At 44.9% G+C, this 27,752-nt stretch overlaps 1 protein-coding gene across 9 annotated transcripts in view; it reads right to left on the reverse strand.

The window, feature by feature from the left end:
* Positions 1-27,752, reverse strand: part of Sfswap (splicing factor SWAP) — a 75,188-nt gene that overhangs the window by 12,257 nt on the left and 35,179 nt on the right. For 4 of the 9 annotated variants that reach the window (XM_048433716.3, XM_048433712.3, XM_048433720.3 and 1 more), the window contains 7 exons: positions 19,982-20,222; positions 18,352-18,480; positions 17,694-17,787; positions 16,544-16,709; positions 9,891-10,124; positions 8,637-8,827; positions 3,594-3,859 (listed from right to left, as the gene is read on the reverse strand). In XM_048433716.3, coding sequence (XP_048289673.3) covers positions 3,594-3,859; positions 8,637-8,827; positions 9,891-10,124; positions 16,544-16,709; positions 17,694-17,787; positions 18,352-18,480; positions 19,982-20,222 — 1,321 coding nt within the window. The remainder of the gene's footprint in view (positions 1-3,593; positions 3,860-8,636; positions 8,828-9,890; positions 10,125-16,543; positions 16,710-17,693; positions 17,788-18,351; positions 18,481-19,981; positions 20,223-27,752) is intronic. The other 5 variants (XM_048433718.3, XM_048433715.3, XM_048433713.3 and 2 more) reach the window with 3 other exon arrangements.

A 27,752-nucleotide genomic window follows, 5' to 3' on the forward strand; every position in this document is an offset into this window, starting at 1 on the left:
CAACCAACCAAACAAAATCCCCTTAGCCTGCACTCTTCCCATGCTAGAAGGGATTTATGCAGAAATGTCTTTATCACACAGCCATCCACACTGCTGGGCTGCCCACAGGCCTTAGCTCAACACTGAGGGGATCTGACTTTGGAAGGTTAACAGATAAGCAACTTCACACGTCACTGGTGGAAGTTAGTGCAATAACACCCAAACCATTACTGTGACTTAGCTGTGTGCCTGCTGCTTCGCCTCAGGAAGAAAGAATGCTGGACACAGCACAACTGAGAGCTGGAACCTGGACAAGTCTTATGCTTTGGTCAAGGATGACTCAAATCCCTCATAGCCACTATGCTTTTGGAGGTACTGGGCATCACTATGAGACTAAAGAATTTTGTTAAGAATTTGTCTTTGCAGATCCAAAGTCACCTACAGTTTGGACACATAAAGAAAGCAGTTTGTGCTCTACAAGCACATCACACAGTAAATGAACATTACACTGTCCTGCATTTTATATCAGACCAGAACCACTTAATATAGAGAACACACTTCAGTTACAGTATGCTACCACAGGAGAATGCCAACGACTGCAGCATCTTACTTTGAGCTAGCAGTCATCATTTAAAAATGACCACTTAGGATGTGCCAGGCCTGAAAAGTACGTCTAGTATGTCTTAGTGTAGATGTTGCCATGGCAATGGGTTACTCTACCTGAAAAGATAGTTAAAGACAAATAATGACAGTATCGTCAGCACTTTCTGCACTGTGGTTAGAATGTCAACAGCACATAGCATGAACCTGCCATCCCATTTCAGTCACAACTGCAACGTTTTATTTGGTGTCTTTCTGTCTTCAAGATATTGTCTTAGTATGAAGTATGAAGTGAAGACCCTGCACATCCTCTCTTCTCCTGCCTTGGTCTGAGTGCTGGGATCACAGGCATGGCTACTGCACCTGCTGTAACCATGGCTTTCAAACAGCTTTGATCCTGGGAACGATCATGTTGGCAGGGCCTGGATTAGGCAAGCAGCTTTGCTTTCAGCTTGGGAAAATACAACCCTAACCCAGAGAGCATGCAGGAACAAGAGCAAGAGGATAAAGGGAAGACCAGAGGGTGAGGTCCATGTGTGGCCGAGGACAGCAGCTTCTAGGATGCATGTTCCAAGCTCTCGGGGTGTTTTGCATACAGACAGTAGTTAGAAGGTGGGTCACATTACCAACACTCTTAATCTGCAGAAAGGCTGTACTTGTCTTGATATTTTATCTAAACTGTAAAGTCAAACATCAAAGATCAACTTATCCAATGCTGTAAATTATGTGAGTTATTTAACCAAATTATTCAAAAGAATCTTTCTGATCTCATCAGCCCCTGAGGTGGAAGTTTGGGGAGCTTTGAGAATGACCAGCTGTAAAACATTAAGATCAAATTAAGATAAAACTGAAGGCCTACCATCAGAGAAGAAATAATGGTCAGAAACATTTCAGCTTCATTTTGTCTTTTAACTGACAGTTATACTAAGGAGCAGGATTTTGCTCCTGGACCTGTAGGCACTGAAGACATAAAGTGTTATAAATAATGCACTTGTATAAAATATGCAAACCTAAGTCTATTGCAAACTTAAAAACATTTTAAAAGGTAAGATAATATATAAAATAAGCTAGTCCATTATAGTTAAGGACTACAGTTAACTGTAGCCAGGAACTTACAAGGCAGCCGTTAGGTGAACACCACTACCTGGGGACAAGCTGGCAGGCAAAGCACAAGGCAATCTGTCCTACCACACACTGAGATTAACGTGGGTGCCTGAGGGGAGGAAGGGCCTGGGCAACCCTCTCTACTGGCTCAAAGCCTGGGAGTCATGAGGAAACTGTTTTCCCCCTTGTCTGAGCTCAGGAGTAGAGGAAATCTGGGTGAACTGACTAGCCAGAATGAGACTGAAGGATAGGTACAGCCTGTGTTGTTTGGATCTGTGACACAAATTCTAGGAGCTTAAAAAAAAAAAATCTAAAGCATGACCGCAACTAAATGACAAGCTTTCTGGTAATGGTACAAAGTGCTGAACTTCCAAGAACTAGAACCAAAGGCTTACCATGAAGACAAACACACTCTGTGAAGACAGTCACAATAGTGACTGCTGAACCTCATTTTTAAACCTTTTAACACAAGAGGTATGCTCTGGGACCTATGAAGTTCAAGTTTACTAATTCTGTTTCCAGAAATGCTAAACTGCTTCTTTAACACCTGGCTCCTTATCAAGAGGGGTTTTTGGTAGAACATTTGGAGGCAGCAGGCTGAGATGAAGAAACAGATCCACACAGCTGCCTCATCTACACTCACTTGCAGACACTCTGTAGAACATCTGAACACAGACTGAGTGGGAAGGGCTGCTGTACCACTTCACACTCAGAAGCTATCAGCACAGGAAAGTTCATTCATACAAAATAACTCCAGCATGCCAGTCTATGAATTTCTACAACTCAACACGTGTCACTCCCTTTATGAGTTGTAAAGCAAACAATCCCCCCACTCTCTACAAGGCAGTCTCATGTTCTCAAATTTGCTATACAAATATAACCTTGAATGCCTTGATCCTTCTGCCTCCATCTTCCGAGCGCTGGGATCACAGGCATGTCTTACCATGCCCACTCACAACTTCCTTCTTCAAAAATCTTGGTGGGAGGGAGAGGATAAGTTTTTTGTTGTTTATTTTTCAAGTCAGGATTCTCTGTGGAGCCCTGACTGTCATGAAACTCACTCTGTAAACCAGGCTGTCCTGGAATTCACAGAGATCTGTCTGCCTCTGTAGGCGTGCACCACCACCCAGCAACTCATTTTGTGTGCGTGTGTGTGTGTGTGTGTGTGTGTGTGTGTGTGTGTGTGTAGGTCAGAGGGCAATGCTCGGTGGTTTTCCTCAGCAGTCATTCACTGTGGGTTTTTTGAAACTAGTCTCATTAGCCCAGAACTTGCTATATAAACCAGGTAGGCCTTGAACTCAAGAGATCCACCTGCCTCTGCCTCCTGAGAGCTGGGAGTAGAGGCTTTTGTCCACATATCCATCCCAGTCACCTGATTTTGAGACAGTCTCTCACTAGCATGGATTTTGCTGATTAGGCTGAGCGGGCTAGACAATGAGCCCCAGTCTATGCTCGAGTTAGAAGCACACACTATCAGGCCTGGCTTTTTTCAGCCAAGTCCTCATGCTGTACAACAAATTGTACTGACTTGAGCCAGTACCCTGGTGTAGCTTAGACTGCCTTGAACTGGAGATCCTCTTACTTCTTCTACCTCCAGAGTGAAGAGTGAAGTATAAATAAGCTATGCAGAGATAAGAAGCATAAATAAATCATTTAACCTATAGTGACTGATGAGCTTTGAAAAGCCTCAATAATATTTGAAAGATTTTGTTTAGATTTGCAGGATGACACACATACACATCCTAGTGCATTCACCAGCCTAGTGAACACTGTGCTTATTTTAAACATACACAAACACACATATCCCTAGTGTGTTCATCAGCCTAGTACCCTGTGCTCATTTTAAACCTTCTGCTGGCTCTACAGGGTGCCAGGAGGAGGCTCAGCACGCAGGGTGCCTGCACACCCACCTGGACCGCCGCACTGTCCGGTAGGCGCTGGGCAGGGAGTGCTTGGCTTTTGAGTGGGATCTAGACCTGGGCTTGGAAGACGAGTGGTACTTGGGGGAGCGGGACCTCGTTCGAGACCGTTTTTTGTGCTTCTTCTTCTTCTTTTCTCTTTCTTCTTCTCTTGGTGGGTCTCTACATCTGCTTGAAGGCCTTTCTGGAGGCTTCACTTCTAACATGGGAAGAGTTCTACCTCCAACCAGCAGAGGACAGGGCATGACACCGGTTTCCTGGAAACATAAGTGAATGTGTGGATGTCAACAGGAAATACAACACTTAATATGTAGATAGCTAGGGGACTGTTATCTATAAAAATCCCCCTGCTGGGTGTATGGATTACACCTGTGATTGACGCGTGTAGAGGGCCGAAGTAGGGAAATTGCCTTAAGTCTGAGGCCAGCTTGGGCTACAAAATTTAATTCTAGATTACTCTGGTATATAGTAAGATCCTGTCGTAAAAGACAAACAAACCTTTGGCCTTTCAGGAAAAATATAGTTTTAACTAGTCATCGGTTGCTACACATGGAAGATTTCTCATTTTGTGCCTGGAGGATTTAGCAGTAAGGTTTATGGGAAAACTCAAGGCAGATGCTCTGTGTGAGCAGCCTCTCATACTGCCCCAGATGTCTGGGGGCCCTGGAATGGGATGGGGACAGAAGTAGTGTGCACATGCATTTGTAAACCTGCAACTGTGGGTATGGGGGCTCTGCCATTGGGCTCATTCTGGCAGTTGATTAGCATCCCTGCACACGATTCTTACAGAACTACCAGCTCACGATGAAGAGCTATGCCCAGTAGGTTGAGCTGAGGCCAGATGGCTACCTGCAGTTGTCAGACAGGAGGGAGAGCTCTCAGTTTTTCCTTGAACTCACTTCTGCTTAGGCCACTAGCTCACAGGCTTATCATCACTGATGTAATATTCTTAGCTAGTGTATAGACTGCTTAAAATTTTAGTATACCATTAATCTCTTTCTTCTTTTAGATAGGGTCTCACCTATGAATTCCTGGCTGGCTCGGAACTCATAGAAAATGCTGCCTGAGTGCTGAGATTAAAGGCAATTTCTGTGAGTTCTACTATATCCATCCAGTACTAATTTTCTATGTCAATGAGTACATTTAAAGACATCACTTAAGATCACACTTGGATATGTAAAGCCATCTCTAATGGCCAATGGCACTGGGCAGACTAGCATGCAGAAAAGGACCATGTACATGTGCATGGTGGAATGCTACCCCGTGGGTGCCTGCCCATCCCAAGGATGTGACTTTATCCCATATACTTAAAGAGCCTGTAAGAACTCTTATCTACAACTAGGTGGTTAAATGGGTGAATGTGCCAACATTTGTGGGCAAAGAGCACATCAAGTTACTCAGCAAAGTCAACAACAGCCTATCCATGAAGTTTCTTGATAGTGACAACATTTTGGGTTTGACTCTCATTTATTAACTGTCAATTTATTATGCGTTCTTCTGTTTCAAAGCAATCAGACACTTATCACCATCTGCTCCTCATGTTCCCTTTCTGTTGAAGCAGCTCTGCTGAGATAATCTTTGTGTGTACACACAATCAAGGAGACCATTCCAGAGCCAAACATCCATGGATTATAGACAGGGCTAATGTTGGCAGACAAGAATGGAGTCATCCTGAGAGCAGACTTTGGTGCTGCCAGCAGGCCGATGACAAACAACCCACATCAGAACACAGAGGCAGTTTTGCAACCATGGATTGTTCTTAATCTATCTGCAGATATGGCTTTACATATTTTTTATTTTTTGCTATTTTGGAGACAGGGTTTCTCTATGTAGCCCTGGTTGTCCTGGAACTCACCCTGTAGACCAAGCTGGTCTTGAACTCATAGATTCATCTGCCTCTGCCTCCTGAGTGTTGGAATCAAAGGTGTGTGTGTGTACCACCATCACCCAGTGGCCTTATATTATTTCTTAAAAATTAATAATAGATTAAAATATAAAATCATAAATATATAGTTATCAATAACATGGAAATACATCTATATATTAATTATGAAAGGTTATAACATAATTTTTTAAATTAATAATATAAAAATAAAAATGAATGATATACAATATATTTATATATTATCTGTCTCGAGTGTGGAGGTCAGAGGACAACTACTGAGTCTGTTTTCTCTTTTCACTATGTGGGTCCCAGGGATCCAACTCACGCTTACTAGGCTTTGCAGCAACCATCTCTACTTACTGAGCCTTCTCATGCTGTTCTGTCTGGCTTCCACCCCCACTTTGAGATGAAGTCTCATCTAGTGCAGGCTGACTCTGAACCTGCCATAACTAAGGATGATCCAGAACTTCTGAACTGCCTTACTCCCAAGCGCTAGGATTATTGGGTGTGCTAACATGTATCAAAGACAAAACCTAAAACTATATACATTCCAGGGAAGCATTACGGCTTACAGATGTGTCTTAATGAATCTCTTTGTTCATTGTACAAATCAGAATGAAATAAGAGATTCAAGCAAGCTTCATGCATGCCTGCCCATGCATGTGCTGCCCATCTCCTTCCATAACTGCAGAGTTCACATTCTTGCGCTCCTTCCCTCACACTGCATGCCACAGTGCCAGATGAATGCCCTCAGCTGGGGCCACAGTGTACCATGGCTGCCTTCAGCTGGGTATACTCTGTTCCTACTTTCTGCAGGAACAGGCCTTGTGTGAGGAACCAGAAGGCAGTCCACCTTTGTGGGGCTCTGGAAAATGGGGTTGCTATGTTCTGCCACCTCCCTGAAAAGCTCATTCTGGCAAAGACAGGACAGAAGTCGACATGAGGACAGGACCACTGAGAACACGTGAGGTGGACACAGAAGCAGCGGGTCTTGACATCCAGAAGGTGGAAAACAAGTCTCTAACCACAGACACACTGTAGACTCCAAAGGCACTTACAAGTGTCAATACAAGTTAAAAGGGAGAAGGAGCCAGGAGTGGTAGCTGAGGAAAGAGAACTGATATGCGGTCCAGCCCCCTTTCTTTTTCCAACAATAGCAAACCAGAGCAAAGGGCTTGTTTTGAATTATGAGGGAAAACCAGGTGTGGAAGTCCGAATGAAAATGGCCCACAAAAGGCTCACAGGAAGTGACACTATTGGGAAGTGTGTCACTGGGGATGGGCTTTGGGGTTCCAGAAGCCCAAGCCAGGCCCAGTGGCACTCTTTCTTCCTGTTGCTTGCTGATCTGCATGTAGAACTCTCAGCTAACTCTCCAGCACCGTGTCTGCCTGCACACTGCTATGTTTCCTACCACGATAAGAAACTAAACCTCTGAACTGTAAGTCAGACTCAATTAAATGTTTTCCTTTAAAAGAGTTGCCAAGGTCATAGTTGTCTCTTCTCATCAATAGAACCCTAACCAAGACCAAGCATAATAGATATTTGAAGATACCTGGAGACAAGGTCTTGCTATGTGGTCCAGGCCGTCTTCCAAGTACGAGGATTCTAGGGGCATGCCTAAGAGGTTGTTATATTTTTCCTAAATATTTTAATTTTTAAATCATATACGTATGTTTGTATCTGTATGTGGTATGGCACGCAAGGGTAGCTGCTTACAGAGTCCAGAAGAGGACATCAGAGCCTCTGGAGCAGGAGTCACAGGCTGCTGTGAGTTGCCTGCTATGGGTGCTAGGAACCAAAATCAGGCCCTATAAAGCTGTATGTACTTACTTTTAAGCACTCCTACCCCCAAATCAAAGTTTAGGATAAGAAAAAGAAAAAGTGGTCACCATCCTCCCTCAGTCTCCCAAATATGATTACTGATGTGAGCCACAATGCCCAGGTGACATTAAAATTGTTTTTTCAAGATTTATTTTATGCGTATAGGTGTTTTGCTTGTACATATGCACCGTGTGTGTCTGTGGAGGCTAGAAGAGGGTGTCAGAGCTCCTGAAAACTGGAGCGATGGATGACTGTGAGCCACCATGTAGGTGCTGGGAATTAAACCCTAGAAGAACAATCATTGCTCTTAACTTGTGACCCATCTTTCTAGCCTCCCAAAAAAGATTCTGAAATGACCACTTTGAATTGCTCTTCAGAAGGACTGAGCTGCACCTTTCTGGCGACTGCCGCTGGGTCTGCACTCCAGCTGTGCCACCCTTCAAGCCTTGAGGCATTTGATGCACTGCTAGTTTTCTTACTTAGAAAACTTATATTTCTAAAAGCTTCTTGAACTCCTCCATGAATTCCTAGATACCCATGAAGTATATTTTAACCCCTCCCCCTAAAAAAGTCTTAAAAGATACCTATCAAGAATCTAGAAGAGAAGACCCAGGGTTGGGGATGCAGGTCAGGGTAGGGCACTCACCCGCTACAAATTTGGCCCAGGGCTTCTTGACCAGGTCTAGATAGGCATGACCAGAATTTTCACTGACTGACAACTGCTGCAGCCAACAGCATTTACTCAGAGTTCCTGGTGCTAGGCATTGCTTCACGTCAAGGTACCCTGTGATGATCCTGTTCAAGGCCACCACTTAGGAAGGAGCTGCCTGGGCTCTCTATGACCTCTTGGTGCTGAGGATGAGCTCAGGGCCTCCCACACCTTAGTACTCTCCCACTGAGCTGCACACCCAGAGAAGACAAAAGAGTGGCTGCAGTTCACTTTTTCTTTTCCCTAATTACAACATAATGCAGATACGGGTGATCTCTGCCCTAGTTTAAGCTCAACAATGTGGCTGCATCCACTGAGGACCGACCTAGCCTTATCTGTCTGACCACATGTAGCTGGAGCCCCTCCCTGCAAGGGTAGTCATGAGCTGAGCTTTCTAATCAGGATCTATGGCTGTGTTCTAAGACTGCAGTCTGTCTTTGGTGTGTTTACAGGTAACTGTCACGGCATCTCTTTTCACAGACTCAAAGCTATCAGCAAAGCCTGTGCCTCTATGTTGCTGCCATCTGACTCAAGGCTGGGGTTCCATGAGCAGAGCAGGGCAGAGCCAGCTCTCATCTACTACAAACCCGAGCACGCTATCAGGACTTCTTATACATACCTCTACACTGAAAGCACTCTCCTCAAGTTTCCCAATTTCTGTTTCTGGAAGAGGATTTTTTAAGGTTTGTAAAAACAAAGCTGCTTTCCTTTTACGTTCGGCCTGAAGCTGCTTCTCCTTTGATTCCTTGGATGCCTGGGCCAGCTTTTCCCGTGCAGCAGCAGCAAGGCGGTCCTCCAGCTTTTGTTTTGCTATAGAAAACAAGGAAGGCAGAGTTTACGATAAGCAGTGTTTTACTCCTAATTCTCACAGGCACCTTTTGGCTTTTCAACAGCACTGCCATTTCAACAGCAACCTCAGAGCACGCAGACACCTGGGAAAGACCACAAGTTTGAGAAAATAAACTTACTATGTTTATTATTTTTATGTTTAAAGGGATGTCTTTTACTCCAAAGGCAGCAAAGCAAGGCTGAAGGGGGTTCCATGATGGTAGAAGCTGGGGCTGGATACTGGGAACCGCAGAATGGCTCTCATGCACAGGAGCCACCATCACTGCAAGTGGGAAGTGTCTTAGTTCAGAGGGCATGACAAACTGCTGAGGTCACCCACAGAGTGCAAACTTAAACACACAAGTGTGACTGTAAGTGAACTGAGGGAGAGCAACTATGGACCCATTGACATGCTCTCCTCTGGAAGACACTGGCTCCAAGAGCATCCTTTAATCAGTGCTGTATGGTCTATTCATGCATACCCAGACATTGCAATCCAAGAAAACCAGTAAGTATAGTACAGGTAAAAGTACAAATGCATTTATCAAGTAACTCCTTCACTATGGAATATGACTTATTTTGGAGGTGCAGATGTCCCCATAATGCTAAGCATTTTACCACAGTTCCAGTCCCAGTCCATGTCCCTCACATGCTGTTGGCCATGCTCTGACCCATGAAGATGAGCCAGAGAAATCAACTCTGCCAGGCATCATCTTCAAGGGCTGATGAGGGCCTCTCCCAGTTTGGTGCATTAACTGGAGCTAGGAATCCAGGCCTGGTGCCTCACCCCGGGGCTGTCGTCCAAGTACAAAGTGCGTCTCCATTAGAGCTGCCCACTTAGCGCATTAAGCTGCTCTGAGTACAGATTGCCAAGGGCACTGCATCAAGCTAAGGAGCGCACAGTGCCACACAGCACTGCATACAGGACTTTCACAGCTCCTGCGTGGCTCCAGGCTTTGGTTCGTAGTCTTAGAATTTCTGGCTTAGCACATAAATCTTATATTTGTCTTTTCTCTTTCAAGAACTTTAAAAGCTATCAACAAACCTTGCTTTGCTTCTAGCTCCTCCTGGGTGAGCTGGGGTTTCTTCTCCTCCACGACCACACAGGGTGGGGCTGCAGCTGGGCTGGGGTTGGCCACGCTGTTTGTGCTTTCCTGGCATTCCCTGCTTTCTTCATCTTCTTCACTATCATCGTCCAACTTGACTCGGTTTTTTTCCAGAGGAAGTAGGTCATTTTCTTTGGCCTTGATGGCAAAGCTTATTGGAGCAAATGAAGCTGCTGGGAAAAGGTGACAAGTGTGACACATTTTTAGGCACCAGAGCAAAATGTGCAGACTTTATCATAGGCAGAAAGCACTTACAAGAGAGATGGCTGACAGGTGATGGCACCTGTAGTGAAGGCACCCCCGCCCGTGTTGTGTGTGGTCTACAGGTGGGGCTGCTGCAGTGTCAAAGGAGTCTTGTTTAAATACTCGAGGCAAGTCATCAGACTGGGGTGTGTGTCTGAACCACGCTTAACAAGGGCAGTGTAGTGCTGGTGTCATAGCAGACATACACCCGCTGAGTATGAAATGGTCACCTTTAGTCTGAATAATCAATTTTTGTCATTTTCCTTTTTGTAATGTGTGTGCTTGAGTGTGGCACGTGTGCAGGTCAAGGTTAGAGGACAACTGGGAATCAGTACTTTCCTACCACATGGGTTGTGGGCATTAAACTCGGGCTGGCAGAATTGGCAGTATGAGCCTTTACCCACTGAATCATCTTGCTAGATTGCCATTTTTCTTCAAGAAAAAATTTTTCTTTTTTAAAAAAATCTGGTATGTAGCTGAAGTGGTATGACTGAGCATGTGACATGGCTCCACTAAGAAACAGTGTCTAGAAAACCACCAGTTACATTAAAAGAAAAAAAAAAAGCCTATTCTCCAAACAAAATCCGAACCAAAACAAACACAGAATTCATTCTTTTATTCAGTGAACACGGCAAGCATCCTGTCAGACCGTGATCTACACCTATCACAAGTATTTCAATGTGTAACAAAAATTTAGGTGATACCCCAAACACTTGAGAGAAACGCAAAGGCCTTAAAGGAGACCTGTCAACACTGAGTCTCTCTGTCACTTACTACACTGAGTGACTTCTAGCAGCCACAGATGAAGTCAGACACTACAGCCTTCATCCATGATGGGCATCAAGAAGCTACACTGAAGGGCATCTGCACTGCACTGAGAACAGCTGCCTCTGAGTGAGGCGGACTGCGGGAAACTTACTGCAGTTCCCCTGCACCTCTCCCCACCCTGTCCCCCAAGCTTCTCAGGGCAGGACACTTGGCCATGTGCTGGGCTGAAGAGAATTTATACCTGTGACATACGCCCCATTTAATACCCAAGAGTCAGGAGAACAGACTTCCATGCGACCCCTGGTAAGAAGCAGAGCGCACTTTGAGCTGCTGCGGTACTGTAATGCTGATCCAATATTAACCAAAGTCCTCATCTTTCATAGTACAACCAAGATGTCTATGCTAATGCCATAATGAAGATCTGCGGCAGCAGATTCTGAGTGGAATGGAAGACAGGGACAGAGAGATGCAGAACAACGCAGTCCAAGGGCCGACTGCTGAAGGTAGTGGTGAGTACTTGGTGAGGCCATGTGTTGTTTTAGTACATGTCTTAAGGTTCCCTAAAAAAACTTAAGTTTGCCAGGTGGTAGTGACGCTCACCTTTAATCTCAGCACTCAAAAGGCAGAGGCAGGCAGATCTCTATGAGTTTGAGGCTAGCCTGGTAAACAGAGCAAGTTCCAAGACAGTCCAGGTTACACAGAGAAATCTTGTATAGAAAAAGAAAAGGAAAGAAAAGAAAAGAAAAAGAAAGAAAGAAAGCTAAGTTAACAAAGCAAACCCTTTACTGCCTGTGGTAACATGGTCTCTTTAATAAGCAGAGGGTCAGGGACATTTTTAAAAGAGAAAATTCATAAAATGTTAATGGGCTCACTCATGAAGCGAGACAAAAAATACAAGATGATTTAAAAACACCTGTACTATTTGTAGAAAAGGACAGGCAGATCATGACAACGGAAGTACGTTGAACACTTTGTAACGCTCAGTCTGGAGAGCATTCACTTAGACACAGAGCCAAAGCACCGTTATTCCCACACAAGGAACCTAATTACAGAGCCACTTAACCTGCGCGTCTCAGTGTCCTGTCCCACTGTTGACGATTGATTAGATTATCAGGGGCCCTGTACCCCATGGCACTGATGAGAACCAAGAGGCCAAGGTCAGGAAGCTTCCCTAGGTAAGTCAGTACAGCCAAAGGCCCTGAGAATTCTGGAATATTCCGATTACACAATTTGCACACCACATCTTGCATTACCACTGATCCTAAGCTCTTTCTCCAGGTGGCCCATACCTTGTATGTCCTTCTGCACTGTTCTCAAGTCGAGACAGATGTCCTTGCCTGTTGCCTGTAGGATCTGTTCCTTTCGGCACATGTGACCCTCAAGGATGGGTCCAGTATCCCTGGCCTCACAGCTTCTTCTCCACTTCTGGGTACTAACTGCATGTATGTGTACACATATATGTGTGTATTTTGAGATGAGTTCTTAGCTATGTTGCAGGTACCTGACACTTTGCCTAGATGAGTGGTATTACTATTATTACTAATTATATGTTGTTCTTATGGTGCATTCATGTGCCCAAATGTGTGCAGATGAGCACATCTGTATGAGGGGAACAGAGGTTGATGTCTCTGGCTGTTGTTCTCCACTTTGTTTTTTGAGACAAGATCTTTCACTGAAACTGGTATTTATCAATGGCTAGCCTGGCTGGCCAGTGAGCTAGGGAGTCCTGTTCCTGGTCCTCCTCAAACCACACGCTAGGGTTACAGCCATCCCTGGTTTTTTGGTAGGTACTAGGGATGGGAGCTCAGGTCCTCATCCTTGCATAGTAAGCACTTTACCCACAGAGCTGTCTCCTCATCCCTGATACAAGTTTTTTTTTTTAAATCTGTTTTTAGAATTATTTTAGATTCATTTGTGCGTATGAATGTTTTACCCGCATAACTGTATGTGCACCATGTGCATACCTGAATTCCCTAGGACTGGAGTTATGGGTGGTTATCGATACTAGGAGAAGACTCCTAGTACTATGTGGGAAGCCAACCCAGGTTCTCTGCTCTCCAACCCCAGCATTTTGTTTTCCTCATATGAAGAATGGCCTCAGTCCATTTTCTGACCCAGAAAAGCTCTTTGTACAGTAAGGACATTAACCCTTCATCGTCCAACTTACTGTCACTTGCCTTTTAACTTTACTCTGGCTCTGTTTTCTAGATCTGTAAGCCTGATTTCTGGCTTCAATTCTCTGATTCTAAGATCATATACATACATATATACATACATACACACACACAGACACAGACACACACACACACAGACACACACAGACACACACACACACACACACACACACATATGTATATATTAACAATTGCTTTCCTTTCCTCCTGGCTCTTCCTCCTTCCTCTCTCTACAAGGTCTCCTGTAGGCTCACAAAGTTGGTCTTGAGCTCCAGATCCTCCTGCTGCCTTCACCTCCAGCGCTGAGATCATGGGCATGCACTATCCACAATGACTACATTTAGAAACTGAACTTCTGGAATCACTGCTGTTAGACACCTGAGTCTTATTAACTCTTTAAAAGTTAAGGTGGCTTACAAGATGGCTCAGTGGGCAGGGAGCTTGCTGCAAAGTTTGACAACCTAAGTTTGATCCCAGATACACACACGTTGAAAGAGGAGTTAAAGAGGAGCTTGCCCGCCCAGTTTCAGTTATCATTACACTACTGGAGTTTCAGAAGACCAGCACTTTCTCAGAGCCTACTGAGACAAGACCCCAGAAGTCTGCTTGCAGACAGGTGATGGAGAGGCCATACCAGGGCCCTGGAACAACACCACTGCTTATTCCTGTCACCGCTTTAGTACAGTTGGAGTCCACTTAATATTTTAACATCATGCTTCTAAGTGCTGAGGTCTATAGATCGCTGGGCTCTGAGAGCTTCTTAATTCTGTCTCCCGTAAGCCCCGGAGAAGCTCTACTGACAGAGATGATCTAGTTCTCCAGGGTAAATTAAGCCAGCCTTTAATTTGTTTTGGCCTATTGCCTGGTTCTAGAGGCTGTGCACCAACCAATATTTTAAAAATCTGCCAGACTAAAAATCTGTCAGTTTTCCTTTCTTTCTCTTCTTTTCTTGAAATAATTTTGGCAACCTATGAAATGGTATTTTTCAGTGACTTCAGTTCATTTCCATTTAAGGTTATGTACATGCCATCGTTGTATATTTTGAAAAAGATTTACAACTTTGTGTTCATATCTGCATTCTTCTCTTGAGCACATGCAACGTATTTTACTAGTCTTTAAAAAATTACTTTCTCAGTAATTTCTTAATTTTTATTCCTTTGTTTCTGCTTTCCTTATAAGCATTTTTTAGATTTTGAGAGGTTCTCACTGTCAGGAAGCTTGTATTGAAAGTACTGCCTCAGCTTCTGCAGCATTGGGTTCTAGGTCTGTGCTGGGCTTCCATCCTATATCCTGCTCTCTGCCTCTCCCCCCCTGCCCCCCCGCCAAGGACTGAACATGCCCAGGCCATGTTGTACTGCACCCCAGCTTACTTCCTAGTTTTCCTAATTTCTTGAGTTCAATGTCCATTTATTTTTTGTTTGTTTACCAACATAAACAAGTAATGCTATTGTCTTTTTTTGCAATAGTATCTTATTTTATTTTTGCCCCCAGCAGTGTAGGGAACAGAATCCAGGAAAGTGCTCTACTGCTGAGCTATGCCCTAATCCATAAAACTTCTTTGATGTTCTTACTGTTCTTATTTCTGTGGACTCAGGACTTTGGGGTGCTGCTATGCCTATAGGCCTTCCTGTTCTAGCATTCAGAGGTACAGAGAAATGATGCACTGACTTGCCCTCTCTCCTCTTCAGAGAGAAGCCTGGCTGTTTCCACCTGGACGAACTTCTACATCTGTCCCTATCTTTGAGATTTCTGAGAACTTCCCAGGCCGTCTTCTAGTCAGTCTGACCTCGGTGACTTCATCATGCTTAACCTAGCAGCATTTCTGAGCAGTCTTCGGAAGCTGTCAGATTATTGGCAGCCTCAGTTTAATAACATCCTCAACTCTTTTGAACATAAAGACCTAAGAATCTGTTCTGATACTTAAGGCCAGCGGCTCAGTTGTTGTCTTCTAGATCTCAGCCCCTCAGCAGGGCTGTGCTTTTCTATCCTGAACTGCAGAGGAGCAGGCCTGTCTCTTCCAGGTCTCGCTGTGGGAGAAGCATATCAAACACTATGCATTTCTATCCTTACCTCTCTGGCTTCTCTTACCAGGGTGGGCAGGCTGGTGCAGCAACTGAGCCTGGAGCTCCTTTCTCTGTGGCTCTGCAGCCACTCCAGGCAAAATCAGTCTAGAGGGTGCTTCCAGGATAACAGCCACCTCGTGGATGCCCCCTAGTTTGTCCCAGTCTTCCACCTTCTCCTTGCTGGCAGTGGATGTCCTGGGACCACTGTCCTCAGACATCTCTCTTCCCCTTAAAAGGAAGTCCCAGATGGGCTGCTTGTCTTCCAGCATGGGACAGCATCTCAAATGGTTTCTACGCAGAAGGTGCTGCTCTGCTTGGTTTGTGCCTTTGCTTATTTCAGCAAGAGCAGGAGGCGGGCAGTCACCTGGCTTTCTAAACAGTGCTCTCCTAGTGATAACCAGATTACTGTGAATCCTCTCCATTCTCCCTACCCACCCGGAAGGCCGCTCTAGGTCAGGAAAGAGATTGCTGCCTGTGTCCGCTGTCACTCTTCTACTAGGAGCTGTGGGCTTGTGCTTCTATTGCTACCACTCTTGCATTAGCCACTGGGCCACCAAAGGCCCCCAACTGTCTCTCTATCTTAATCTCAAAAAGCCAATGCTAACCCTAGTAACCACAAAGGCCTCAGGGGAAGCAAAGTCCCAGATGATGGGCAGTACACCTCTCCAGACTGAATCACTACAGCCACCTGTCACTACACCAAAGCAAGAACCTCACTTATCTCTGAACACTCAACACAATCTTTTCTGCAGTCTCTTTTCCAGTAAAGGAAGCAACGACTTCTTCACAGAGTTCTGCTAAGCGGTCTGAAGCAGTCTTTCTTCTCTCTTCTCTGTTGCACCAGCCAGTTACATACATCTGTCCTGATAGACCACATCATCTCGACAGGGACAGGGCAAGGAGACCAAATGTGAGCGAGCGCAGCACTGACGGACAAGGGCTCTCAAGGGAGCTACTTGGACAAGGAAAACAAACCTCATCACAATAGTTTGCACTAAGCTGGGACCTAGTGGAGAGTATTTGCTCAGACGAGCAGTGGTGAAGACCCCAGAACCACAAATAACCGAACAGTTTCAAAGGTCTGGGTGAGGATGAAATACTATTTGAATATTTATAAACATGTTTACTAAATGGCTCGAAATAGGCTAAAAGCTGCTGGATACTTGAACTAGCACGCGTTTACAGGGTTCCAAACATGATGTTTGGAAGCAGGATAAGGTGAACATGCTTAAATATAGCAGCAGTTCAAGAAGCCAAGCCCAATCAGCTCCCATGGTTGAGGTACTTAGTTCTGTCCCTCAGGAGGGAAGTCCATGAGGCCTAGGCTTCACCTGGACAGCGCACCTTTTACCAGCTTCCCGTCCACGGTGCTCTTGCTGGACCCAGCCTCCTTCTTCCCGCTGCCTCGTCCCCCAGTCTCTGCCATACCCTCAGCAGTGCCGTCCTCCCCGGCTTCACTCGACTCTTCAGCAGCAGTTTCTGTGGAAGCCTCTTCAGCTGTGGATGCTACCTGGAAAGAGAGACACACTTGCACTGTTACATGACAATTATGCAGGTTTGTCAGTATATTCCACAGTACATGCCCATAATCTCAGCACCAGGAGGTAAAGGCAAGAAGACCAGGAGTTCAAGAGCATACTGGCCAAAGAGAGTCTGAGGTCAGCCTGTGCTTCATGAGTCACTCTAAAAAAACACACTGAAACAATCTCCCAAACCGCCAAAAATAGCATTTCCACATTTCAAATTCTGACTTGTAGTTTTATTGTGCTTTCGAGTGTGTGTGTGTGTGTGTGTGTGTGTGTGTGTGTGTGTGTTTTACTGGGGACTGGACCCAGGGCCTCTGATATGCTAGACAAGTAGTGCTCTGCCACTGAGCTCCATCCCCAGGCCCGCCTGTATGTTTATAAAACAAGAGACTAAAGTGTTGAAGAAGTACCTTTTCCTTGGAGTCTGGTTACTGACAATACCTTCAGAATAGAATCCCCCACTGACTATGGATGAGTGAGCAGCTTCAGTTTCAGCAATCATTTCTGGCAGAATAAGCTCGAAAGTGCAAGGAACTATGCAATGGACTGTTGTACTTGGCAGCTAGGCTCCAGCTCTGCCCCTGGAGGGCAGTGAACAGCTCCAGCACGTGCACCATGAGGTGTGTTACATGTAGTCAAAGTAAACTGGGCACAGTGGCACGTCTGCAACCCCAGCACTTGGGAGGCAGAGGCAGGCGGATCACCTGGGACACATGAGGCTATGTTTCAACTCCCCTCCCCAATATTGTTAAAAGTAGCCTCCGATGCTTGAAGCAAGTGTTTTCTGTTTGGAACATGCTGGAGAAGTGGTCACTAAGGCACAAGTGAGTGGGTGCTTCAACAGATCTTAGACAGCTTCACCTCTGAAGGGAAAGGTTAGACATAATGTAGACTTGAGAATAAACAGGAAGTCATTTCTGCACTTGTCATCAGAGTTGTTTCATGCCTTCCCCACCTTCAGTGAATACCTGTGTGCTACTGCTTCCTTCCTTCTGCAGGAAGAATTGCTTCTTAAACTCATAGTAGGCGTTGTACTGGTGCCAGGGCTGAAGAAACTCAAATCTGTGAATAGAGAAGCATTCAGTATGACCCACACGCAGGCTTCAGTGTTTCCCACATGGTCTGCACTGTCATGGACATCTCACAGACACTGGTCATCCCAACAACTTCATAGATTCCACATGGATCGGTCTTGCTCTATCCAGTAACATGTGAGTCGGGCAGAGAGTTACCTGTTCTCCAGGATCGTATCACAGGTGAAAATGCAGTCCATGTTTTATGGACACAGTCACAGGTAGGGGATAAGGACCCTTGAAAAGTGTGAATTCCAGTCTTTCAGGCACCTACATTTTTACTGCACAATAAAAACAGCAAAACCCCTCTTCATTCAACTCTTAAGTAATTTAATAAGATGTACAAAAATGTCTATCTAAAGATATTCCAGGGAAGATGAAAGAGTAAAGGAATAGTGACAGGGTTTAAAGAATGCTAAACAAAATCATAAATCTCAAAAACCTGACATGCTTAAAGTTTTTTGAGTGTTTTGCAACGTGGGAGCTTGAGCTCAGAAATTCAAACACTGGCACTGAACCATACCCTAGTCCAACCTTCAGACCCTCACCTCACCTTTGATCATTCTTGGCTCGAACACTGGTCTCAAATTTAAGGCCGTTCCTAGCGACGTACTCTGCCAGCTTGTCGATCACAGGCTGGATGTCAGGGGGCGGGGGTATGATGGCCACGGGAGCAAGCGCACTGTGGAGAAGAGCTGGTGAGCAACCCTGACTTCAGCGTGGCTTGAGCCTGGCAATGGCAGCTGGAGGGTCCTTTCGGGCTCAGACATGAAAGAAGACTCTTGGTCTAAAGCAGTGGTTCTCGACTTTCCTAATGCTGTGACCCTTTAAAACAGTTCCTCACGTTGTGGCGACCCCAACCATAAAATTGTTTTCGTTGCTACTTCATAATTGTAATTTTGCTACTGTTATAAATCATAGTGTAAATATCTGATATGTGACCTCTGTGAAAAGGTTTTTCGATCCTCAAAGGGTGGAGAACTGCTGGTCTAAAGTCAAGAAGCCTTCTAACTAACCTAACAAAGCCAGCTCCTGAGCACCACTGTCAGTGACAACACAGGAGGCTATGTGTGATACCCTGTAAGCCCAATGCTAGAGCCTGGCCTACACAGCTAGACCCTATCTCCAAAAATGAACTAACAGTTGGAATTTACTAAAGAATGATGTTCAAAGACCCATAAGTAGGTTCAGTCTTCCTCTTAATTAGCATTCCCTTTTAATTACGAGCTACTTCTTAGGAACAAAACAAGGAAAAGTCATTAAAAACAGCTGGCTAGTATGACTCAACCTCCCTCACTCTGTGTTTACTTCTCAGCAGTATGGCTCTAGGTGTCATTTCTCAACTCCTAACATATGCTAGGCTAGTGATCTGAGTGATACCCCCAGCCCACAGTTGACAGAAAATTTCTAAGCATTAGAGAGAGGGGCTTTAGTCAAGTTTTTCTGCTGCCTCTATTAGACTTGAGACACACACAGAGGGCCCTCCATGGTGTGCTGAACACTCCTGTCCTTCTGCCATCGTTGGGTTTTACACGAGATGCCAACTGTGTAACTGGTGGTCTCAAGGAGTGGTCAACAGAGCCCTACCCTCAACAACTATATAAAACCCACAAGCTTGCCAAGTTCAGTCCACCTCACTTGGACCCTGCCTAATACTGCCCTGCTGAGGTATCAACACTCTGAACAAGAGCAGCCCAGATATGGCTGCCCAACAGCCACATTTACACATGGCTAGATTTCACTGCTTAAGAACCACTTTCAGTGCTGAAATAAGGTCTTGCCCTGCGGCGGCTCATTATATAGCTGAAGATGACCTTGAATTCCTGACCTTTGTTTCTACCTCTACAGTGTTAGAATTATAGGGCTGGAATACCTGTAATGAAATATTTAGCTGGTTTTGAACTTCTTTTTTTTGGGGGGGGGGCAACAGGGACTCATTGTGCTTCTCTGGCTGGCATAGACCTCACTGTATAAATCAGGATGGACTTGAACTCAGAGACCGCCTGACTGACTCTGCCTGGTCACTTGGTCCTTGAACTTTTGGTCCTTCTGCTTCAGCTTTCCAGAAGCTGCGAGCACAGGTGTATGGTACTAATATATGAATAACTATACTAATTATGGAGGCACATGAAGAAAACTGGTGTGCTGCAGCAGTCACCACGCTGGGCAGGTGGCGCACGTACCTTGTGGTGGTGGTTGTGGAGGTAACCCCACTGCTTGTTTCAGCTGTGGTTGGGGGTGGTGGAGGGGTGGTCCCAGGAGGTGGTGGTACAGTGGTAGTCACACCAGGTGAGCTGGACACGGTCACTCCAGCAGGAAGGGTGCTATAGTAAGTGGTCACATCGATCCCAGGCGGGGGTGGTGCCAGGCAGTAGGTGCCGTCTGGTAGCATGTAGTAGCTGTAGTACATGGCTGCCACAGTTGCTGTAAGAAACATGTTTGTGAGCAAAAGGCCAACGACAGGTGTCACAGTTTGAATCTATAATGTTCCTCATAATCTCATGTTTTAGACACTTGCTCCCCAGCTTATGGTCATTAGAGAAGTTGTGGAACCTTTAGGAGGTAGGCCTGATTGGCTAGAGGTCTGTTATTAGTAGCAGGTTTTTGACAACCATTTCTTGGCTCCTGGCTCTGGCTGACTCCCTGCTTCCTGCTCCACCACAATGTGAACAGCCTCATCTTCAAGCTCCCACATTCCACAGTGAACTGAGACCCTCAGAAACTTTGAGGTAAAACAAATTCCTCCTACTTTACGTTGTTTCCATCAGATATTAGATCACAGCAATGTGACAATTACTGATATAACAGGATAACAAATGACTAGTAAAGAGATTCTGGCCCAGTGCGGCATCAGTTCTGTCCACTCCAGCCACACTGCTTCTGTATCTCTGATGGGTTCACACCCTGGAATGAGTGGACAGTAGACAGGCACAAGAACACTCACTGTAGACAATGTGGGTTTTCTCTAAACAAACCCATTTTCTTTGTGCAGTAATGGAAGGTACGGAAAGCCTCTCAAATGTGGAGTGACACCCCCACCCCCTGCAGGAATAACTGATGGGTGGCCCTCTTCCCAAGAGGGCTGGCCAGGTAACCTGTGCTCACAGAGCGAGTGGACTCCCTAACTCGCCCCTGTGTGGACACTGACTATGCTTTCTGGAATCTGTTTTTCACTCTACTGTTCCTTTAGAAACTACTGTCTACACATCCTGCATGGAGTACTGCATTCAGCTCAGAAGTCCAATGCCTCTGCAGCTGCTTCTGACCTTTCCTGTCAGGGGCACGAAGGCAATGGGCAGGCCCTAACAGTGGCATGAGAGCCAGGTTTCTCAATGTCTTAAGCCTATTAACTCATCCTGCACACTTGAGCCCCATGGACTTTTGGGTCTTACCACCCCAAAATCACACAGGCCCTGTTGCTTCTGTCTCTGTTACATATGTGAAATATCTCTGCTTGTCTTGAGTCTCCTCTTAGATTTAACTCACTGGCTCCTGTTTTTGGAAATCCTCCCATAGTTCAAGATAGAGGTGGGAACATATAACCTGTGGTAATTCCTTGCAATGCTAAGACTGTGGGCTTGCTATTGTCCCAAGGGTGACATATCTCAGAAACAGTGACAAGTTCTTGGCAGCTCCTGATGCACTCAGCAAGTAGAGCTTAGCTGTGCTGTTCTCAAATAACCCAGTGCTGAAATACCGCCAGTGACTATAGCTCACATTAGCCCATTCCTGCTGGCTCTGTCTCCTTGGCTACACACCCTGAGGCAGTGAAGTCTGTAGCTCAAGCATCCTATAGCCTTGTCACCAGCTGACTCCAGGACACAGGTTCCCATGCAGCTATTATACCAACATCATACCATACTAAGTTAAAAACAAAAGTCACACACACACAAATGCCCCACAAACATACTCACAGACTTTCTGATTTTATAATATAAGTTACAAATCACTACTTGACATTTTATAATCTTACTTTAAAAGCCTTCTGGTAGTCTCTTTCAAAAAACATTAATACTACTACCAATCAAGTATTATGTTTGTATTATCTTTGCAAAAGCTTTGCCTACATTTAAAACCACATAATGATTTAAGGTTTCACATTTTGCAAGATTAAAAAGGGTGTCAGAGATTAGGCAAATAACAGTGTAAACTTACTCAACACTACTGGACTAACCATTCAAACACAACCTACAACATTATTCAAAAAAGTCACACATAGAACACAGCAAACCATGAGGTTAAATAAGATGTTATTACAAGAAAAAGAGGGGGCTGGAGAGATGGCTCAATGGATAAGAACATACACTGCTCTTGCAGAGGGTCCAAGTTCTGTTTCCAGCACCCACACTAGTCAGCTCATAACTATCTATACCTCCAGTTCCAGGAAATTCAACCCCTTCTTGTGGCCCTCACATGCACAGCACACATACATGCAGAGAAACTCACACACATGAAAGATCCCCCCCCAAAACCAGAAACCAATAACAAAAACTTTAAAAGAAAAAAAAAAGTGACACCTACAACCCGCGATCTGAGTAGGGGAGCCATGCAACACGGGTGCCTGGCACAGGGAGCTACCTGTGCTCTTCAATGCTAGGCTGCTACCCCCAGAACCCCTCTCCAGAGGCCTCTGCTGTTCTCAGCACTTTATACTGAACTTTCCAAGGGTACTGCTTTTCCCCATCTTGACATGGGGTCTTGCTCTGTTTCCAGGCAGGCCTCTAGGCCTTGGAGTCAAATGAACACCCTGCCTCAGCTTACTGAGACAGGACTACATGAACACAGAACCATGCCTGGCCAGAACTGGGTTTTTAACTGAGTGAAACTGTGATGTGACATTATGCAACTAAATGTATTACATGAGAACTAGAAAAACACACACTAGATGAACTGAGAAACTCCAGCAGGTGCCAAGGCCATCTAGACAGCAACACGAAAGGTGAGCTCATAACATGGAGACACACTCAGGAGCACGTCTCCAGCTCTGCACAAGCTTACATGAGCGACACTCCAAGGCAAGGCTGGTGGAGTCTGCCTAATCATCCTTTACTCTGTTCTTGAACTTGCTGTATTGTGAAGGATGGACACAAACCCCTCACCATCCTGTCCTCACCTCCCCAGTGTGGGACTTACAGGTGTGTGTCAGCACACTCAGCTGATACTGTGCTGGACACCTAAGCTAGGGATTTCTGCGTGAGGCAGCCACTCTACCAACAGAGCTACAGCCCAGCCCTATCTAACCATCTTCTAGAGCCATTTAATTCTTGCTGACAGTCTGAGCATAGGTGTGTGGAAGAAAATGCCACAGCTTTCCTGAGACCTTAAGGCACGCCTAGGACATTAAAGGAGAGATGTTTAAAAGTTAATAGGTCCTGAGTCCTTCTGAGATGCAGCAGTGACCCACCCTCTGGCTGTCCCTGCTGACACACCCTGAGGTCAGGTGCCAGGCCACTCTGACTTTGTCCTGAGGCTCCGTACCATTCACACAATGTCCTTCAACTTCCTTCCCACCTTCAGCTGGTTGGCAGGTAGCCCTCAGGCTTTTCTAAGGTCAAAGGCTTTGTATTCTAGCCCTCTGCTGATTGCACAATTCCCATCTCCAGCTCTGGGCTGCATCTGTCTGACAACTGTCCACTCAGCACTCTGATCTAGAGAGTTCAGATATGTTCTAAACCAACTGTGTCCAGAACCGCCTTGGCTTTTCATCTAAACCCTTTTAGCCTGCAGTTCTGGACAAGAGAATGCCATGCCTCCAGTCAATTTCCTGAACCTCTTGGTAATACCTGTGCCTGGTGCTCAGACAAGTGTCTCTCTGGGAGGTACTCCCAACAGTCCTTCCTCCCTTCTTCTGGGGCCTCTTAAGAACCACGCCACCTCATCCCAGGTTTCTCTAAGTCTTTGGTCAACCACTGATTGACCTTCCTAAAATCCATAGTTGGAATCAGCTGTTGTGGGAACATCTGCCACTGCAAACAGCAATGAGTCTGCAAGGCCGTTTATTAGTGCACACACGTTAACACTCATGAAGGTTTAACTTCCAAATCAGTCACAGTAAGAGAGTGACAGCAGAATTAACAACGAAATGGAACTACTACAGTAATACATGTAATGGAAGTGAACAGGATTATTCTGCAAACGCCCCACTGTGCTGTGCACATCCTTCTTGGGGTAATAAATGAACCAGTCAGTATCTATGTGAGGCATTAGGTGACATAAGCACAAGGACATAGCAGTGCCAGACTATTTTAAAAGGGTCATTTGAACATGAACTCCGTGATCTAACAGTTGATGATAATTCCTAAGTAACCAGCAGGAGGATAGCATACACAATTGGCCAAAGGGACGATCAAATCTGGATGGAAAGGACTAAAAAACGTGAGATCTTATCATACAACTTATAACAGTGCACAATTTAAAACTTTTGAATCGCTTAGTTCTGGAATTTTCCACTGAATATTCTCAGACTGTAGATCACATGGAAAGCAAAAACGCAGATGCGGGGCCTGCTGTCTCTTCACTGTTGGCCATCTGTTTTGTTCTCTAGAATGCTAGTGCCAAATGGAAGGACTCCGTCCAGGCATTCCTGAGATAACACTGGCACAGCACACTGTTAAGTGAATGTACCAGTCGCACAGGAGAGATCAGGGAGTCTTAGCCTAGGCCAAGGGATGGGAAGTGGGAGCACAGAACACCCCAAAATTGGAGGGAAAAAACCACATCCATATCATAATTTGAGGTCCACCCACTATCCAGAAAGAGCAAGAGTCTTAGACATCTAAGGATTAAAATAAGAAATATGCCTCCCTGTGAAGTCTTTTGTGGCAAGTTACTGGAGGGTGTGCCACAGCAAATAAAACAAGAACCCCAAAAAGACTGTATGGAGCTAATCTAGTCAGGTGATGGAGAAGCCACAGGAAGGCCTAGGGCTGTAAGCTGAGAACACAGTCTCAGACTAGAGTGGCAGACTAGGAAACAGCTGCCAACAGCCAACATACAGGTGCACACTGGCTGATGGGCCTACTCACCGTCCTCAGCTTCAGTAGCAGTCACTGAGACTTTAGTCACTGAGCGGTTTAGAGCACTGACTGCTCTTCTAGAGGACCCAGGTTCAATTCCCAGTACCTACAAGGCCAACTGTCTGTGAGTCTAGTCCCAGGGCATCAGACACCTTTACACAGACATATATACAGGAAAAATACCAATAAATAAAATTAAAAAAAATCTTGATTGGTGGGTCTCTGAGGGTATTTCCAGGAAGGATTAAATGAGGGGAGAGGACCCCCCTTGACCAAACAGGAAGAAGGGGTCCAGAGGAAAAATCACTGCTGCTGTGTTTGCTTCTTGCTAGTGAGTGCACCCAACTCTCCTGTTACTGCTGCCATCACCCGACTCCCTCTTCTTCAGTCTTGCCACATAGGTGGAAGATAATAAGTCCCCAGTATTCTTCCAGGCTTTCAGTTGGGACCTCAAAGGCATCCAGCCGATTGGTAAACTGTGCACCTATTTATTTCTCAGACTCTTCAGCAGACAGCTATTATGGGACTACCCAGACTGATCTGTGCCAGGATAGCGAATCCTCTTTTGTAACATACACACTGTATTCTTTTGTCAAGAGTACCATGTTAATACAGACTGTGGTACCAGGAATGAGTCCAAAACAACAACAAAAATCTCTGAAACAAGTCCAGGCTGCTCTGCTACTTGGGCTATATGATCCAGCAAACTGATGATAATTAAGGTGTCAGTGGTAGGTAAGGATGGTGTTTGGAGCCTTTGGCAGGGCCCCAGAAGTGAATCACAGTGGAGGCTTTTGGGATTTTGGGGTGAGGCTTTGTTGTCGCCTATAAACGAGGATTTCTTTGAGAGACAGCTCTAGGCCTGCTACTGGGTCTTAGTGGAAACTGAATATTTGACAATGTACTACCAAGTTACCACATCACTTGAACAGCCCGTCATAGCCTGGGCATTACCTACCAAGTCATGAAGTTGGATATGCAAAACAGCAATCCATCATCAATTGAAAGTGGTATTTATGTGACTGAGCCCCAGCAGGGCTAAAATCACATAAAGAAGTTGCCCAAATGCTGATGGTTCCTATTCCTGCAACAATGCCTCTTCTCCCCAAGCATGATCTCATAAGGTGTGCTCTGTGACTGGATGACCAAGGAGGGCAAGAGTCCATGAAGAATACAGTAAATGAAAATCTTTGTAGTAGGTACAACTTTGGGCAAAAGAGTTATATATTTTTAATATGATTTTTATTCACTATTTCATTTTTTTAAAATTATTTCTCTCTGTATGCATCCATGCTACTGTTGTGCATTGAGGTCAGAGGACAACCTGTGGGAGATAATTCATTCCTCCCACTATGTGGGTCCTGGGGATTGAACTCAGGTTATCAGGCTTGGTAGCAAGCACCTTAACTCAATAAGCCATCTTGCTGGCCATATACACTTTATTTGGACAGATGTGCAATTATACAGTGATTGCTAGGCCACACCCAATGGTTTAGATTAACAGCTGGGGACTTGGAAGGAACATAATTGGAAAATTGGTGAGAAAGACATTTGGGGAAGAGGAATATAGATAGATCTCTTCAAATTAAGTGAAGATACTTGTGTCCTATGTAAATGCTCATCAGATAGTGGTATCAGTAGAAAAGAATGTCAACAATCAAGTAGGATAGCCTGTTCTGTAGATGGAGGTCAACTCCTTTCCCTGATCATTCTTGTCATTACCCAATGGACCCATGAACAAAGTGGTCATAATAGCAAGGGTGGAGATTATGTATGGGATCAACAACATGGACTCCCATTTGCTAAGGCTGACCTAAATACATCTGATGATGAGTGCCAAGGAACTCATTTCATACTCAAAGTGTGGCAGTAAGCACACACTCTTGGAATCCACTGGTCTTGCCATCCTAAAGCAGTTGGATTGATAAAATGGTTGAATGACCTTTTCAAGACAAAGCTATAAAGTGGCAGTAGCCTCAAGGACTGGGATAGGGTCCTTTTGAAGACTGTATATGCTCTGATTCAGTGTACAGAATATGGCAGTTTTTCCTGTAGCCAGGATTCACGAAGAAAGGGGTAGAAATGAGTACCACTCACCAATACCACTAGAGGCTTTCTAGCAACATTTTTGCTTTCTGTTCTTGCAATCTTATGTTCTGCTAGCCTAGATGTCTTGGTTCCAGAGGAAGGAATGCTTCTGTTAGGAGACACAAGAAGCACTACAATGATTCAATTAAACTGGAAGCTATGACTTTTCCCTGGTCACTGAGGCTCCTGATGTCCTCTGAGTCAACAGACTGAGAAAGGAGTTAGTGTTATTAGAAATGATTGATCAAGACATCATGAAGAAACTGGACTGAAATGGAGGAATGGAAGAGAAGGGTCTTTCTTGGTGTGACCATGTTTTGAGTAAGTAAGAAACTGTAACAACTCAATCCAGGCAGGATGATAAATGAACTAAAACCTTCAGGAAGCTGAGGCAGGAAGGACAAAAATTCTAATCCTTCCTGTATCATGAAGGATGTTTCAGGCCACACCCACAGGTTAAAAAACCTGGGCTTGATGAGTATATGAATAGGTAGTAGAAAAATATAAACCACTATGGCCAAGAGACCAATCACAAAAATGAACCAAGCACGCTTCTGTCTGACACTGTTAAAATGTTCATAGATTATTTATGTTTTCTTTCTTTTCCTATTCTGTTACAATATAACATTAAGAAAATGTCAGAATCTAAGTGTTGTATTATACTTTAGTTATACTTTGAAGATAGCATTCTTCCAGGGTCTTTTGTTATCTACTCCGGGGGAAAAATGAATATGTTTTTAGTTGTACATAGTACACTTATGTCACAGCAGGTCGAATTAGGACTTTGTTATCATCGTCATTTGGAAATTAAGCATGATATAAAAAGTGGGGGGCAAGTTGACAAGGGTTA

This window comes from Myodes glareolus, chromosome 2 (assembly GCF_982192425.1).
Source record: "Myodes glareolus chromosome 2, mMyoGla1.1, whole genome shotgun sequence".
NCBI lineage: Eukaryota > Metazoa > Chordata > Mammalia > Rodentia > Cricetidae > Myodes > Myodes glareolus.